Here is a 14742-nt window from a genome sequence, read left to right on the forward strand (position 1 = left end):
ACTATTGTTACAACCGTTAAAATGATCATTAATTGAGATTTATTTTTAGAAGAATTGCTTATGTTCAAATTGAATTAACTGTTCATTAGTTTCAATGTAAATAAAACTACCATTAGTAAGTAAAACTGATGAAAAAAATTTAAAGAAAAAATCTTAATTAAATTGTTCATTCTACCCGTAACTTAGTCTATGTGACCAAACAATTAAGATGGTTCCTGTTTTTGGATTTACAAATCTTTTTATTCGAACTCATGGACTCAATGCAAGCTCACAGGTTTGAATTAGTCCAGTGAGTTCACCACCGATTTTAGTGAGTTTAGGCAAAATACAAGTTTACAACCGAATTATCTCGAAAAACTAATGTAAAAGTACAAACTCGAACTAGTTAACTTGCTGATAACTATTTTGACGGCTCCCATATGTTATTAAAATGAGCCGGTGTATGTTTTATTAAGTAAAAAAACCTTGCCCAAACCAAAAGCCCAACATTTATCGTTTTTTTATTAGGGTAACTTTCCCACATCAGAAGCAGAAGACTGACTATACACACACAAAAAGTAGTCTTTGCAATCAACACCCTCTTTGTCGTGTCACTGTCCTCGTCTTCGACGCTGGTCGCTGTCCTCGTCTCCGAGGCTCGCCGCAGTCCTCATCAACGACGCTCGTCGCCGACCTCGTCAACGACGCTCGTCGCCGTCCTCGTCAACGACGCTCGTCGTCGTCCTTGCCGTCATCCTCACGACCCTCCCCTGCAACTCTGTTGTTCTACTTGTTTTCTCACTGCATTTGTTCTCCTCTTTTTTTTTTTTCCTCCTCACGTCAAACCCTAACATCACAAAACGATGGAAGATCGACGTGGTGATAGATAGGTTTTCTTCTTCTCCTTCACATTCCTTGTTCATTTCTTCAATTTCCCCATCTCTAATTTGACCGAGAAAATATTTTTTCCTCTATTCCTACTCATTTTTTAGTGACGACGACCTAGCCATTCCCGACAAGTTTCTTGCTCTCGCACAACCCCCATGCGTCACCAGATTCGTCGCCGAATTGACTTCTCGCTGGCAAGGGTCGATACGTGGCGCCGGAAACCCCTGACTTCCCAGCCAACTCAAGGGAAGGCACGAAGCTACGAAGTCGCCTCGCCGAAACCATTCGAGCTTGCGACCATCTCTGAAGAGGTCACTGTTGTTGGCGTCTTCAAATCAAAACTCCAGCAGCGGTGTCAACGAGAACTGCCCGAGTCAGCCGCCGACCGTTCCTTCTCCTACGACGGCAATGTCCTCTGTTCGTTTCTAAGTGTCAAACCGTCACTGTCACCGGTGTCGGCGATCTGAGCTTGTTCTCTAGTAAGTTTGATTTTCTTCGAGCCTTTTCCCTTGTTCTCTATTTTGGTTCATTCATTGTCCCCATTAATGAATTCATGTCTTCAAGAGAGAAAATATCTTGCTCTCGTTTCTCACCCATTTGGCTGGTGGTTTCAATTTTTAATACATTTTGGTCGTAGATGGAAGTTCGAGTTTATAATTTATTCTGGGATAGATGATTTTGTTTGGCTTCAACGAGTATTGAGGATAAAACTAAAGTTCGAACCGGAAGTTTGAAAAATTATTGAATGAAGAGGTGCAATTTGTTTAATTGTTATTTTTAAATAATTGCTTGAGAAAATTGAATGATTTGGGTATTTGTTTTAATGATCATTTTGATTCTTGTTTGGATTTGAATTCATTGAAGTTTGGTACGAGCTGCTACTTTTCGTGATGGACGTTGCGTTTAGGAGGGCTTGTTTAATGTGATTCGATCTTATTAGTGAATGGTCTCCATAAATCAGTGAATTATTAATCAACCCTTCATCATGTTTTTCACATGTTTTCTTCAATCAAGTGAATTAGGTGGTATATATAAGAGATTGAATAACAAATTAGACTGAAATGATCTATATTTAGCAAAGTGTGGATAAAGTTAAAATAATATTTTTCAAACATTTAAGAAAAAAAAATCTTCTGAATCAAGTGAATTAAGTGGTATATATAAACTTAACGAGATTGAATAGCTAATTAGACTGAATTGATCTATATTTAGCAAAGTGTGGATAAAGTTAAAATTATATTTTTCAAACATATACTTAAAAAAAAAAAAATTTAATTATATGGTCTGAGCATAGATATGATATTCTTTTTTGAATGTGAATTTGTTTCATTGGTTAGGGGAATCCATTTTTGAATGTGAATTTAAGATATGTTTAATTTCCTGTAATTTCCCTCTTCTCTCACATTACGAATTTATCATTCTCCTTAATGAAATCCATCATTTAGATGAGTTATCCAATGAAATCTATGATGTTATCTTGCTGTCAATCTTTGTGTGTTTCATTTTCCTATGACAATGGCTTGTTAGGTAAAAATTTGTGATATTCACTTTCTCCATACATATGCCAGTTAATTGGATTGTGGTATTTGTAAGTTATCACACTGATATATGTCATCTTCAGGCATATTGTTTGTAAAAATATTCTTAGCTTGCATGTAATTTTTGGCAACTGAAAAAACATTGTTTGCACTTGTAATATATGTTTTCACGAATATGCACTTTCTAACTCAGTACAGTTGTAGCTCACTTTTCCATGTCATAAGCCAAAATCTATGTAATATTTTTCTGTTATTGCAAAATCTTTTGTTCATACTCAAACATTATATATTTGCTCACTAGTCCTCTCTTTATTTTTGGCTTGCAGACTGATAAGCTTAGTGATATATAGTGTCAGCCTGAGTCACAACTTAAGTTTATTACTTAGCCTGGCTACAAGTAATTTATTGTTTTTTTAGTGTTTTGTTCAGATTGATTTGTAGTATTATTTGAAGCTTTAATAGGGTTTTGATTGTAAGATTAGACCAGTTCATCTGCCCGTGAGAGATAGTTTCAAATGCTTTAGCTAGTCATTGAACATTTCAACAATTCCATGAAACTTGTGATTTGTGAGAACTTTTAGTGCTAGTAATCTTTTTATATTTTTCTTTGCTATTATTATAACTGTAGGGAAATTCATTGTCAACTGCCCCACTATTTCATAAAATTCATTTTGGGAGTGAAATAGATGGCTTCCTTTCTAGTAATTGTTTCATGTTTTCAGATAATCGAGTGAAGAAGAGTACTAAAATGGAACACATATGGGTTCTACTTACCCGAGCATGAACATGGGAAAAAACAGTTCTTTGAGTACTTACAAGGTTCTATTTTTCAATTTGAATTTAATTATAAATGTTTGTTTTGATTACTCCGTAAAAAATACTCAACTATAATTTGTTTTCAGGTGAAGCAGAATCTGGCTTGGGGAAGAGTTCAATGACTTTCGTACTAAACTAGCTGGATTGAATAGGTATATATTACATATGTTTTGTTAAGCATTTGCCTAGACCAGGCAAAAGAGTTGTTTAAATTTGACCTATAATGACTATGTGGTAAAAGAGTTATTTAAATCTGACGTATAATGACTAAGGGAAACAGTACCCTAATAACAAATTCTAATTGGACACTTGAATATTATCTCGAAATATCAGAGAGTTTGAGCAATATGTAATTACAGAGCTGAAACGTAAGACAAATACAATATCTATGAAACTTTTGGGTTCAACAGTAGCATGAGTCAACCTGGAAAGAGATAAGAATGCTATGGTGAAAAGGGAGCAGAGGAATATTTAGAAAGGGAAGAAGCAAAGTATTCAGAGAGAGAGTCATACCACACACGCCTCTCCTTATTTTGCATAGTCTTTTAAATTAGCTTTCTTTCCTGATGCGTCCACTTTTTTTGTTTTCTGCCACTCCATAAACATCCTCCACGTGGCTAACTAACTTTTCCTCTTCTTTTCTTGTTACATTTCCCTCCCCATGAAGAACAACCTTATCCTCAAGGTTGAAGGAAGGGTAAGAGTTTTGAATCTCTTTAACATCCTACCATGTAGACACTTTAGTGGAACTAGAATCCCATTGGATTAATACTTGAGGAACTTCCAGTGTGTTCATGATAATGACTCTACGAGCCAACACTTTATATGGATGCACTATCAGACCCCATTCTGATGTTGTGAAGGGCAAAGGCAAATATTGTTGGGAAGGAGGACCTTGAAATTTCTTAAGCATGGATACATGAAAGACAGGGTGTATCTTTATTGCCGGTGGTAATTGCAACTTGTAAGCCATTGTCCCTATTTTTGCTATTACTTCAAAGGGACCAAAGTATTGCATTCCTTGTAATTTTTACGTAATGCCACTGAATTTTGCCTATAAGGCTGCAGTTTAACCAACACGAATTCACCCACCTTTATTGGCGTGTTGTTTCATGTAGTGCTGAGCTTTCTGCAAATTGAACTTCAATTGTTGTAGCACATTGTCTCGTTCCTGAAGAGTCTCTTGAATTGAAATAGGATATGTTGGTTCTATTTGGTACCTAATTATTGAAGGAGGTTCATGACCAAATAAAGCCTTGTACGGGTACATACCAATACTATGATGAAGGGAAGAATTATACCAAAACTGGGCCCATGACAGCATTACAAACCATGATTTTGGATTGTTAAAGACGAAACATCGCAAATACATCTCTAGAGTCTTGTTCAATTTTTTTGTTTGCCCATCCGTTTGAGGATGGTATGAAGAACTCATCTTCAACGTTGTGCCTTGGGCTTTGAATAATTGCTGCCAAAATGAATTGATAAAGACTCGGTCTTTGTCAGATACAATGGACTTGGGAAACTCATGGAATTCGACTATGTGTGAAATGAATGCCTCTGCCACACTTTTGCTAGTAAATCCCAGTTTTAAGCCAATGAAATGCCCATACTTGGTTAAACGATCAACCACCACTAATATGTTTGTATATCCATGCGGAGAAGGCAAGTTGACTATGAAATCCAAGGCTATATCTTCGCATACCTGTTGTGGAATTGGTAGGGACTGCAACAATCCCGCTGGTAACACATGATCCACCTTCGCTTGTTGGCATATAGAGCATGCACAAACAAACTTCCTGATATCCCTTTACATTGGGGCCAAAAAAATTGAGAGCAAATCCTTGCAATTGTCTTTGTGCAACCCACTTGGCCATCGATTTTAGAACAATGAAATTCTTCTAAAATTTGGGTAATAAAATCAGAGTTATTAGGAATGACCATTCTATGCTTCCAGAATAACACTCCATTTTTAAAGCATAATCTGTCCTGTCGGACTTATGTGTCATACATTGTTGAACAATAGGCAAAAGCTTATGATCTTGTTGAGTTAATGCTGCTACGTTGTTAGCTATCCATTAACAATTTGGTTCAGACCATGCTACCATTAAACTCTTAGATAGTGCATCAGTGGGTATGTTTTATTTGCCTGGCTTATACTGAATCGTAAAGTTATAGCTCAAAAATTTGGGAAGCCACTATTGTTGCTCAAGAGTGTGGAGGTTTTGCTCAAGAATTTCTTTCAAACTCTTTTGACCTATTTTGATGACAAACTTGTGACCTAGAAGATAGGTGGATTGCTTTTGCATTCAAAGGGTTAATTTCCCGAACATAGGTGGATTGCTTTTGCATTCAAGGGGTTAATTTCTTTGAGAAATATGTAATGGGGTGTTTCCTTTAGCTCAACACTGCACCAATGCCACTTCTCGACGCATCAGTCTCAGGAAAAAATGGCTCTTTAAAATTGGGAATGGCTAAAATGGGAGCTTTTGTCATCACCTCTTTTAATTAAATAAAAGCTGTATTGGTGATATCTGTCCATTGAAATGAGTCTTTCTTTAACAAATATGTTAAAGCAGTTGCAATTGAAGCATAGTTCTTATCAAAACAACGATAGTATCCTATCAATCCCATAAAGGCTTGTAACTGCTTAATATTTCGGGGTAGAGGCCATTTGGTTATTGCTTCCAATTTCCCACACTCCATTTCTACTCCTGCCCTCGACAATGTATGTCTGATATAATCAATCTTTGTGACTCCAAAGCAACATTTTGAAAATCGTGCAAACAATCGTTGTTGCAAGGTGCGCAACACCAACTCTAAATGACATAAATGCTCCTTCTAAGTAGAACTATATATTAAAATGTCATTGAAGAAGACTAACACAAATCTACGCAACATGTTTTTAAAAACCCCATTCATTAAGCTATGAAATGTTGCAGGTGCATTTGTTAATCCAAATGACATTACAAGCCATTCATAATGATCATGATGTGTGCGTAACACTGTCTTATGATGATCTGCAAGATTCAACAATATTTGATGGTATCGAGATCGTAAATCCAATTTAGAAAAGAAGCAAGTGCCAAATAATTCATCAATAAGCTCATCCACAGTCAGAATAGGAAAATAGTCCTTTACAATGATAACATTGACAACTCGATAATTTGTACAAATTCGCCAAGAGCCATCCTTCTTCTTAACCAAAATGATGGGAGAGGAAAATGGACTCTTAATTGACTGTATATCCCTTCCTACAACATACCATCAACCAATTTTTCAATTTCTACTTTCTGACTATGAGGATAGCGGTAAGGGCGAACCTTGATCGGACCAGAACCTTCCATCAAAGGAATTGAGTGATCATGCTCTCGTGTAGGGGGAAGAGAGGTAGGAATGCTAAAGACCTTACTGTAAGTGTGTAGCAAAAGCTGCAATTTGGGCTCCATATCCTTTGGTAACTCTAACAAAGAAGGAGGGATTGAGGTCAATTCGTCTAACTGAATGGTATACACTTCAGCTACAAAATTGGTATTTATCATTCTACGTATATGATTCAATGGAGCTACAATGGGCAACATTTCTTATTCCCCTTGAAGAATTGCCATTTTGCCTTCATGCAAAAATTTAATTTGTAATGCTGCATAATGAGCCAAATGTGGGCTAATAGTCTTAATGTATAGTCGTCACCTCTTAATAAGTTTCGACACTCATTAAAGTAAAAGGTGTCATACGTTCATGATGATTGATTCTAATCAGTGAAGGCTTAGGGAAGCTCAAACAAGTCATTTTTCAGGATGATAAAGATAGTCTTTTATTAGACAACCTTTGGTGTTCTACAATAAGCTAATCTCCATTTTGTATATATCAAAGTTTTATAGTAAGAGTAAAAACACCATGCCACAGTCCAACATGCAACTTAAGACGCATGTTCATAATCTTGACCCATTTACACATGCCTAAAAGGTGGAGGTAACTCTTCTGAATACCTTTCTTAAAAACTATTCTAAGGATGGATCCAACAGTTGAAAATGTACATAAAATCTCTCTTGGCAAAGGCAAATGTTCCAACTGTAGAGTAGTGAATGCTTAAGTTCATCTTATAAGTTTGAACGTATGACATTTGGTTGTACCAATACCATCCCAATTAAAGATAAACAATTGATTTTTTTAGTCTCACTATGGTAAAGGATCTTACATGCCAATTTAATGTATGTTTTACCTTTCATTTCTCTAACATATGGAATTTACTAGACTCTTCATGAAAATGGAAAAATTAACGAGCCATTTTCTGAAATTATCTATAAGCATCTTGTCTTTATATGTTGTGTTTTGGCAAAAACATAAAATGAAAAGTAATTGTTGCTTTCAAAAGATGTTGTTCCACATTTGTTTTGTATAAAGGAAAAAATGATGCTGACTTTGACCTTTATCAAGTTTCTTCTAAATTTCAACCTGGACATAAAGACAAAAGGCTAATAGATAAGCCGAGATAGTGACTTGTAGCTAATTTCCAACTTCATGTAAATTCTTACATTAAATTTCATGTTCAGAGAAATGAAGGAAGAAATTTACATTAAATTGACATGTAATATCCTTTACATAGTGAGGCTGCGAAATATCATAAGTTTATCTTTGATTGGGATGATATTGATACCCAACAAAATGTTATACGTTCAAATCTTTAAGACGAACTTAAGCATTCAATACTCTACACTTGGAACCTTTGTCTTTGTCAAGAGTGATTTTATGTATATTTTCAACTGTTGGATCCATTCTTAGAATAATTTGTGAGAAAGGTATTCAGAAGAGTCACCTTCACCTTTTAGGCATTTGTAAATGGGTCAAGATTATGAACATGCGTATTAAGTTGCATGTTGGACTGTGACATGATGTTTTTCCTCTTACTATAAAACTTTGACATATACAAAATGAAGATAAGCTTATTGTAGAACACCAAAGGTTGTCTAATGAAAGACTATCTTTATTATCTAGAAAAATACCTTGTTTGAGCTTCCATTAGCTTTCACCGATTATAGTCGATCATCGTGATTGTATGATACCTGTTACTTTAATGAGTTTCTTCACTCATTTGAGGCGACGACTGCATTCAAGTTTGTTATTTGGGTAGTAACAACAATGTCATGCCAAAGTTTATTTTTGAATGTCCAAATTGGTTAATACTCTATTGTTAACCGCATTCTATATTTTGTATTACTAGGAGAACCTAGATTTTTATCTTGGCATGACATTGTTGCTACCATCCAAACAACACACTTGAATATAGTCGTCACCTCTTAATAAGTTTCGACACTCATTAAAGTAAAAGGTGTCATACGTTCATGATGATTGATTCTAATCGGTGAAGGCTTAGGGAAGTTCAAACAAGTCATTTTTCAGGATGATAAAGATAGTCTTTCATTAGACAACCTTTGGTGTTCTACAATAAGCTAATCTCCATTTTGTATATATCAAAGTTTTATAGTAAGAGTAAAAACACCATGTCACAGTCCAATATGCAACTTAAGACGCATGTTCATAATCTTGACCCATTTACATATGCCTAAAAGGTGGAGGTGACTCTTCTAAATACCTTTCTCAAAAACTATTCTAAGGATGGATCCAACAGTTGAAAATGTACATAAAATCTCTCTTGGCAAAGGCAAATGTTCCAACTGTAGAGTAGTGAATGCTTAAGTTCATCTTATAAGTTTGAACGTATGACATTTGGTTGTACCAATACCATCCCAATTAAAGATAAACAATTGATTTTTTTAGTCTCACTATGGTAAAGGATCTTACATGCCAATTTAATGTATGTTTTACCTTTCATTTCTCTAACATATGGAATTTACTAGACTCTTCATGAAAATGGAAAAATTAACGAGCCATTTTCTGAAATTATCTATAAGCATCTTGTCTTTATATGTTGTGTTTTGGCAAAAACATAAAATGAAAAGTAATTGTTGCTTTCAAAAGATGTTGTTCCACATTTGTTTTGTATAAACGAAAAAATGATGCTGACTTTGACCTTTATCAAGTTTCTTCTAAATTTCAACCTGGACTTAGAGACAAAAGGCTCACAGATAAGCCGAGATAGTGACTTGTAGCTAATTTCCAACTTCATGTAAATTCTTACATTAAATTTCATATTCAGAGAAATGAAGGAAGAAATTTACATTAAATTGACACGTAATATCCTTTACATAGTGAGGCTGCGAAATATCATAAGTTTATCTTTGATTGGGATGATATTGATACCCAACAAAATGTTATACGTTCAAATCTTTAAGACGAACTTAAGCATTCAATACTCTACACTTGGAACCTTTGTCTTTGTCAAGAGTGATTTTATGTATATTCAACTGTTGGATCCATTCTTAGAATAGTTTGTGAGAAAGGTATTCAGAAGAGTCACCTTCACCTTTTAGGCATGTGTAAATGGGTCAAGATTATGAACATGCGTATTAAGTTGCATGTTGGACTGTGACATGATGTTTTTCCTCTTACTATAAAACTTTGACATATACAAAATGAAGATAAGCTTATTGTAGAACACCAAAGGTTGTCTAATGAAATACTATCTTTATTATCTAGAAAAATACCTTGTTTGAGCTTCCATTAGCCTTCACCGATTATAGTCGATCATCGTGATTGTATGATACCTGTTACTTTAATGAGTTTCTTCACTCATTTGAGGCGACGACTGCATTCAAGTTTGTTATTTGGGTAGTAACAGCAATGTCATGCCAAAGTTTATTTTTGAATGCCCAAATTGGTTAATACTCTATTGTTAACCGCATTCTATATTTTGTATTACTAGGAGAACCTAGATTTTTATCTTGGCATGACATTGTTGCTACCATCCAAACAACACACTTGAATATAGTCGTCACCTCTTAATAAGTTTTGACACTCATTAAAGTAAAAGGTGTCATACGTTCATGATGATTGATTCTAATCGGTGAAAGCTTAGGGAAGCTCAAAGAAGTCATTTTTCAGGATGATAAAGATAGTCTTTCATTAGACAACCTTTGGTGTTCTACAATAAGCTAATCTCCATTTTGTATATATCAAAGTTTTATAGTAAGAGTAAAAACACCATGCCACAGTCCAACATGCAACTTAAGACGCATGTTCATAATCTTGACCCATTTACACATGCCTAAAAGGTGGAGGTAACTCTTCTGAATACCTTTCTTAAAAACTATTCTAAGGATGGATCCAACAGTTGAAAATGTACATAAAATCTCTCTTGACAAAGGCAAATGTTCCAACTGTAGAGTAGTGAATGCTTAAGTTCATCTTATACGTTTGAACGTATGACATTTGGTTGTATCAATACCATCCCAATCAAAGATAAATAATTGATTTTTTTAGTCTCACTATGGTAAAGGATCTTACATGCCAATTTAATGTAGGTTTTTTCCTTCATTTCTTTGAACATATGGAATTTAGTAGACTCTTAACGAAAATGGATAAATTAACGAGCCATTTTCTGAACTTATCTATAAGTATCTTGTATTTATATGTTGTGTTTTGGCAAAAACATAAAATGAAAAGTAAATGTTGCTTTCAAAAAATGTTGTTCCACATTTGCTTTGTATAAAGGCAAAAATGATGATGACTTTGACCTTTATCAAGTTTCTTCTAAATTCAACCTAGACATAAAGACAAAAGGCTCATAGATAAGCCGAGATAGTGGCTTGTAGCTAATTTCCCACTTCATGTAAATTCTTACATTAAATTGAATGTTCAGGGAAATGAAGGAAGAAATTTACATTAAATTGGCACACAATGTCATTTAGATAGTGAGGCTACGAAAGATCAATAATTTATCTTTGATTGAGATGATACTGATACCTAACAAGATGTTATACGTTCGAACCTATAAAATGAATTTAGGCATTCACTACCTTACAGTTGGAACCTTTGCCAAGAGATCTTTTATGTACATTCTTAACCGTTGAATCCATCTTTAGAATAGTTTTTGAGAAAGGTATTCAGAAGAGTCACCTCCACCTTTTAGGCATTTGTAAATGGATCAAGATTATGAACGCGCATTTTAAGTAGGATGTTGGACTGTGGCATGGTGTTTTTACCCTTACTTTAAAGCTTTGAAATAAATAAAACGGAGATTAGCTCATTGTAGAACACCAATGATTGTCTAATGAAAGACTATCTTTACGATATGGAAGAATAGCTTGTTTGAGCTTCCATTAGCCTTCATCGATTATAGTCAATAATCGTGATCGTATGATACCTGTTATTTTAATGAGTTTCTTCACTCATTTGAGGCGACGACTACATTCAAGTGTGTTATTTGGGTAGTAGTAACAATGTCATGCCAAACTAAAAATCTAGGCTCCTGTAATAATAAAAATATAGAATGCGATAAACAATAGAGTATTACCCGACTTGGGCATCAAACATTTAACTATGGCATTTAGTGACGAGTATTTTATATCACTCTTTATTATAAATATATTAGGGGACTTTAAGTTTGTAAGACGTTTTTGTAACCTAAGGTTTGTAACCACTTAGATATTGTAAATTGATCTTCTATCTAGTCAAAAAGGGACTTCTATGACATGAATTATAGCAGTTGAATCATCTAATTTTAGCCACGTTCTATAGTTCCCAGTAGTAGGAGAATAAAAATTTCTGTTTGGCATGACATTGTTGCTACCAACCAAACAACATACTTGAATATAGTCGTCAACTCTGAATGAGTGATGACACTCATTAAAGTAACATGTGTCATACGTTCATGATGATTAATTCTAATCGGTGAAGGCCCATGGAAGCTCAAACAAGGTTTTATTTCTGATGTTAAAGATTGTCTCTCATTAGACAACCTTTGGTGTTATACAATGAGCTGATCTTCATTTTATTTATATCGAACCTTTGTAGTAAGGGTAAAAATACCATGCCACAGTCCAACATATATTTGTAATTTTTACTCTTTTACCAATGCTTAGGTGGAAATGACTCTTCTGAATATCTTTCTAAAAAACTTTTATAAGGATGGATCCAATAATTCAGAAAGTACATAAAATATCTCTTGACAAAGGCGAATGTTCTAGTTGTAAATGAGTTAACACATAAGTTAATCTTATAGGTTTGAACGTATGACATTTGGTTGTATCAATACCATCCCAATCAAAGATAAAGAATTTGTTTTTTTTAGTCTCACTATGGTAAAGGATCTTACATGCCAATTTAATGTAGGTTTTTTCCTTCATTTCTTTGAACATATGGAATTTAGTAGACTTTTAACGAAAATGGATAAATTAACGAGCCATTTTCTGAACTTATCTATAAGTATCTTGTATTTATATGTTGTGTTTTGGCAAAAACATAAAATGAAAAGTAAATGTTGCTTTCAAAAAATGTTGTTCCACATTTGCTTTGTATAAAGGAAAAAATGATGATGACTTTGACCTTTAACAAGTTTCTTCTAAATTCAACCTAGACATAAAGACAAAAGGCTCATAGATAAGCCGAGATAGTGGCTTGTAGCTAATTTCCCACTTCATGTAAATTCTTACATTAAATTGAATGTTCAGAGAAATGAAGGAAGAAATTTACATTAAATTGGCACACAATGTCATTTAGATAGTGAGGCTACGAAAGATCAATAATTTATCTTTGATTGAGATGATACTGATACCTAACAAGATGTTATACGTTCGAACCTATAAGATGAACTTAGGCATTCACTACCTTACAGTTGGAACCTTTGCCAAGAGATCTTTTATGTACATTCTTAACCGTTGAATCCATCTTTAGAATAGTTTTTGAGAAAGGTATTCAGAAGAGTCACCTCCACCTTTTAGGCATTTGTAAATGGATCAAGATTATGAACGCGCATTTTAAGTAGGATGTTGGACTGTGGCATGGTGTTTTTACCCTTACTTTAAAGCTTTGAAATAAATAAAACGGATATTAGCTCATTGTAGAACACCAAAGGTTGTCTAATGAAAGACTATCTTTACGATATGGAAGAATAGCTTGTTTGAGCTTCCATTAGCCTTCATCGATTATAGTCAATCATCGTGATCGTATGATACCTGTTATTTTAATGAGTTTCTTCACTCATTTGAGGCGACGACTACATTCAAGTGTGTTATTTGGGTAGTAGTAACAATGTCATGCCAAACTAAAAATATAGGCTCCTGTAATAATAAAAATATAGAATGCGATAAACAATAGAGTATTACCCGACTTGGGCATCAAACATTTAACTATGGCATTTAGTGACGAGTATTTTATATCACTCTTTATTATAAATATATTAGGGGTTTTTAAGTTTGTAAAACCTTTTTGTAACCTAAGGTTTGTACCCTCTTAGATATTGTAAATTGATCTTGTATCTAGTCGAAAAGGGACTTCTATGACATGAATTATAGCAGTTGAATCTTCTAATTTTAGCCACGTTCTATATTTCCCAGTAGTAGGAGAACAAAAATTTTCAGTTTGGCATGACATTGCTGCTACCAACCAAACAACATACTTGAATATAGTCGTCACCTCTGAATGAGTGATGACACTCATTAAAGTAAAATGTGTCATACGTTCATGATGATTAATTCTGATCGGTGAAGGCCCATCGAAGCTCAAACAAGGTTTTATTTCGGATGTTAAAGATTGTCTCTCATTAGACAACCTTTGGTGTTATACAATGAGCTGATCTTTGTAAGACTCGCGAAAATTAATTAATTAAATAATTACTTAATAAATGCGGGTAGAAAGCGCCTTTATGGCATTTATTATGGTTTAATGTGGTGTGGAAAAGTACTAGCACAAGTGGTTGAGAGTACTTTGGTTGTGTGAATGGACTTGGTTTTAAGTCCTATGTATGCTAATTATGTGTTATTGTTTTATTATTAATTTTTAATAATATGTATGAGTATAGAATTGATAATATAAACTATTATTGATTGGAGTGTATCACCAAATGTGAATTGGCATAGTGGTTGTGCTTGGCATTATGAGCGGAGGGTCACAAGTTCAAACCTTGGTACATGGAACTTAACCTTTCTTTTTACTAAACTTAGCTTGGGATGAATGTGGAAAGGTAGAGAGAACCTAGTAGAATGGGACAGCCAAGAGGGTTGGAAAAACCACCAAATAATTAACCTTGAAGGGGAATTAAAACCACAATAAAGCCCAATTTCGTTTTATTTTTAAAACCCATTTTAAAGACACCTATAAAAGACAAAATTTAGGTAGAAAGAAGGGTTTCTGCAATTGTTTTGTGGTATCTTGAGAGCATAGTGAAATTGGAGAGTGAGAGGTTGAATTGAGTGTGCAAAGGGCTGAAGCAAGGTATTGCTGAACAAGGAACTTTCTCTTTATCGCAATCTCATTCAAAAATTACAAGTTAAGGGAGTTGAACTCTATTTTTCGTACTACAGTTATATGTACGTGATTTTGATGGATTTGTGCCAGGAAATTCAGATTATGTATGATGGAGATTAGGGGTTTGGGTACTGTGATAATTGTTTTATCAAATTGC

General features: G+C 34.4%; 1 protein-coding gene and 1 long non-coding RNA gene across 2 annotated transcripts; one reads left to right on the forward strand and one right to left on the reverse strand.

The window, feature by feature from the left end:
- The first annotated feature begins 496 nt into the window (after positions 1-496).
- On the forward strand, positions 497-3535 carry LOC114170051. The gene is made up of 4 exons (XR_003601033.1): positions 497-869; positions 972-1346; positions 3128-3224; positions 3308-3535. It is a non-coding gene; the product is annotated as an uncharacterized LOC114170051 (long non-coding RNA).
- Positions 3536-6477: 2942 nt separating this feature from the next.
- On the reverse strand, positions 6478-14004 carry LOC114170146 (protection of telomeres protein 1b-like). Its single transcript, XM_028055631.1, has 2 exons — positions 12268-14004; positions 6478-10515 (listed from the first exon to the last, which is right to left on the reverse strand). The coding sequence occupies exons 1-2, from the start codon at positions 12476-12478 to the stop codon at positions 10295-10297; spliced, it is 432 nt and encodes a 143-aa protein (XP_027911432.1). The 5' UTR covers positions 12479-14004; the 3' UTR covers positions 6478-10294.
- Positions 14005-14742: the final 738 nt, after the last annotated feature.

The sequence above is a fragment of the Vigna unguiculata genome, chromosome 11, assembly GCF_004118075.2.
Source record: "Vigna unguiculata cultivar IT97K-499-35 chromosome 11, ASM411807v1, whole genome shotgun sequence".
Taxonomy (NCBI): Eukaryota; Viridiplantae; Streptophyta; class Magnoliopsida; order Fabales; family Fabaceae; genus Vigna; species Vigna unguiculata.

Excerpts from the sequence above, each read along its gene's own strand:
- LOC114170146 (XM_028055631.1), bottom strand. The coding sequence starts at position 12,478 with ATGTTCAAAGAAATGAAGGAAAAAACCTACATTAAATTGGCATGTAAG. Across the intron at positions 10,516-12,267 it reads AAGAGATATTTTATGTACTT|CATTCACTACTCTACAGTTG; the intron begins TCTGAATTATTG and ends GATGAACTTAAG.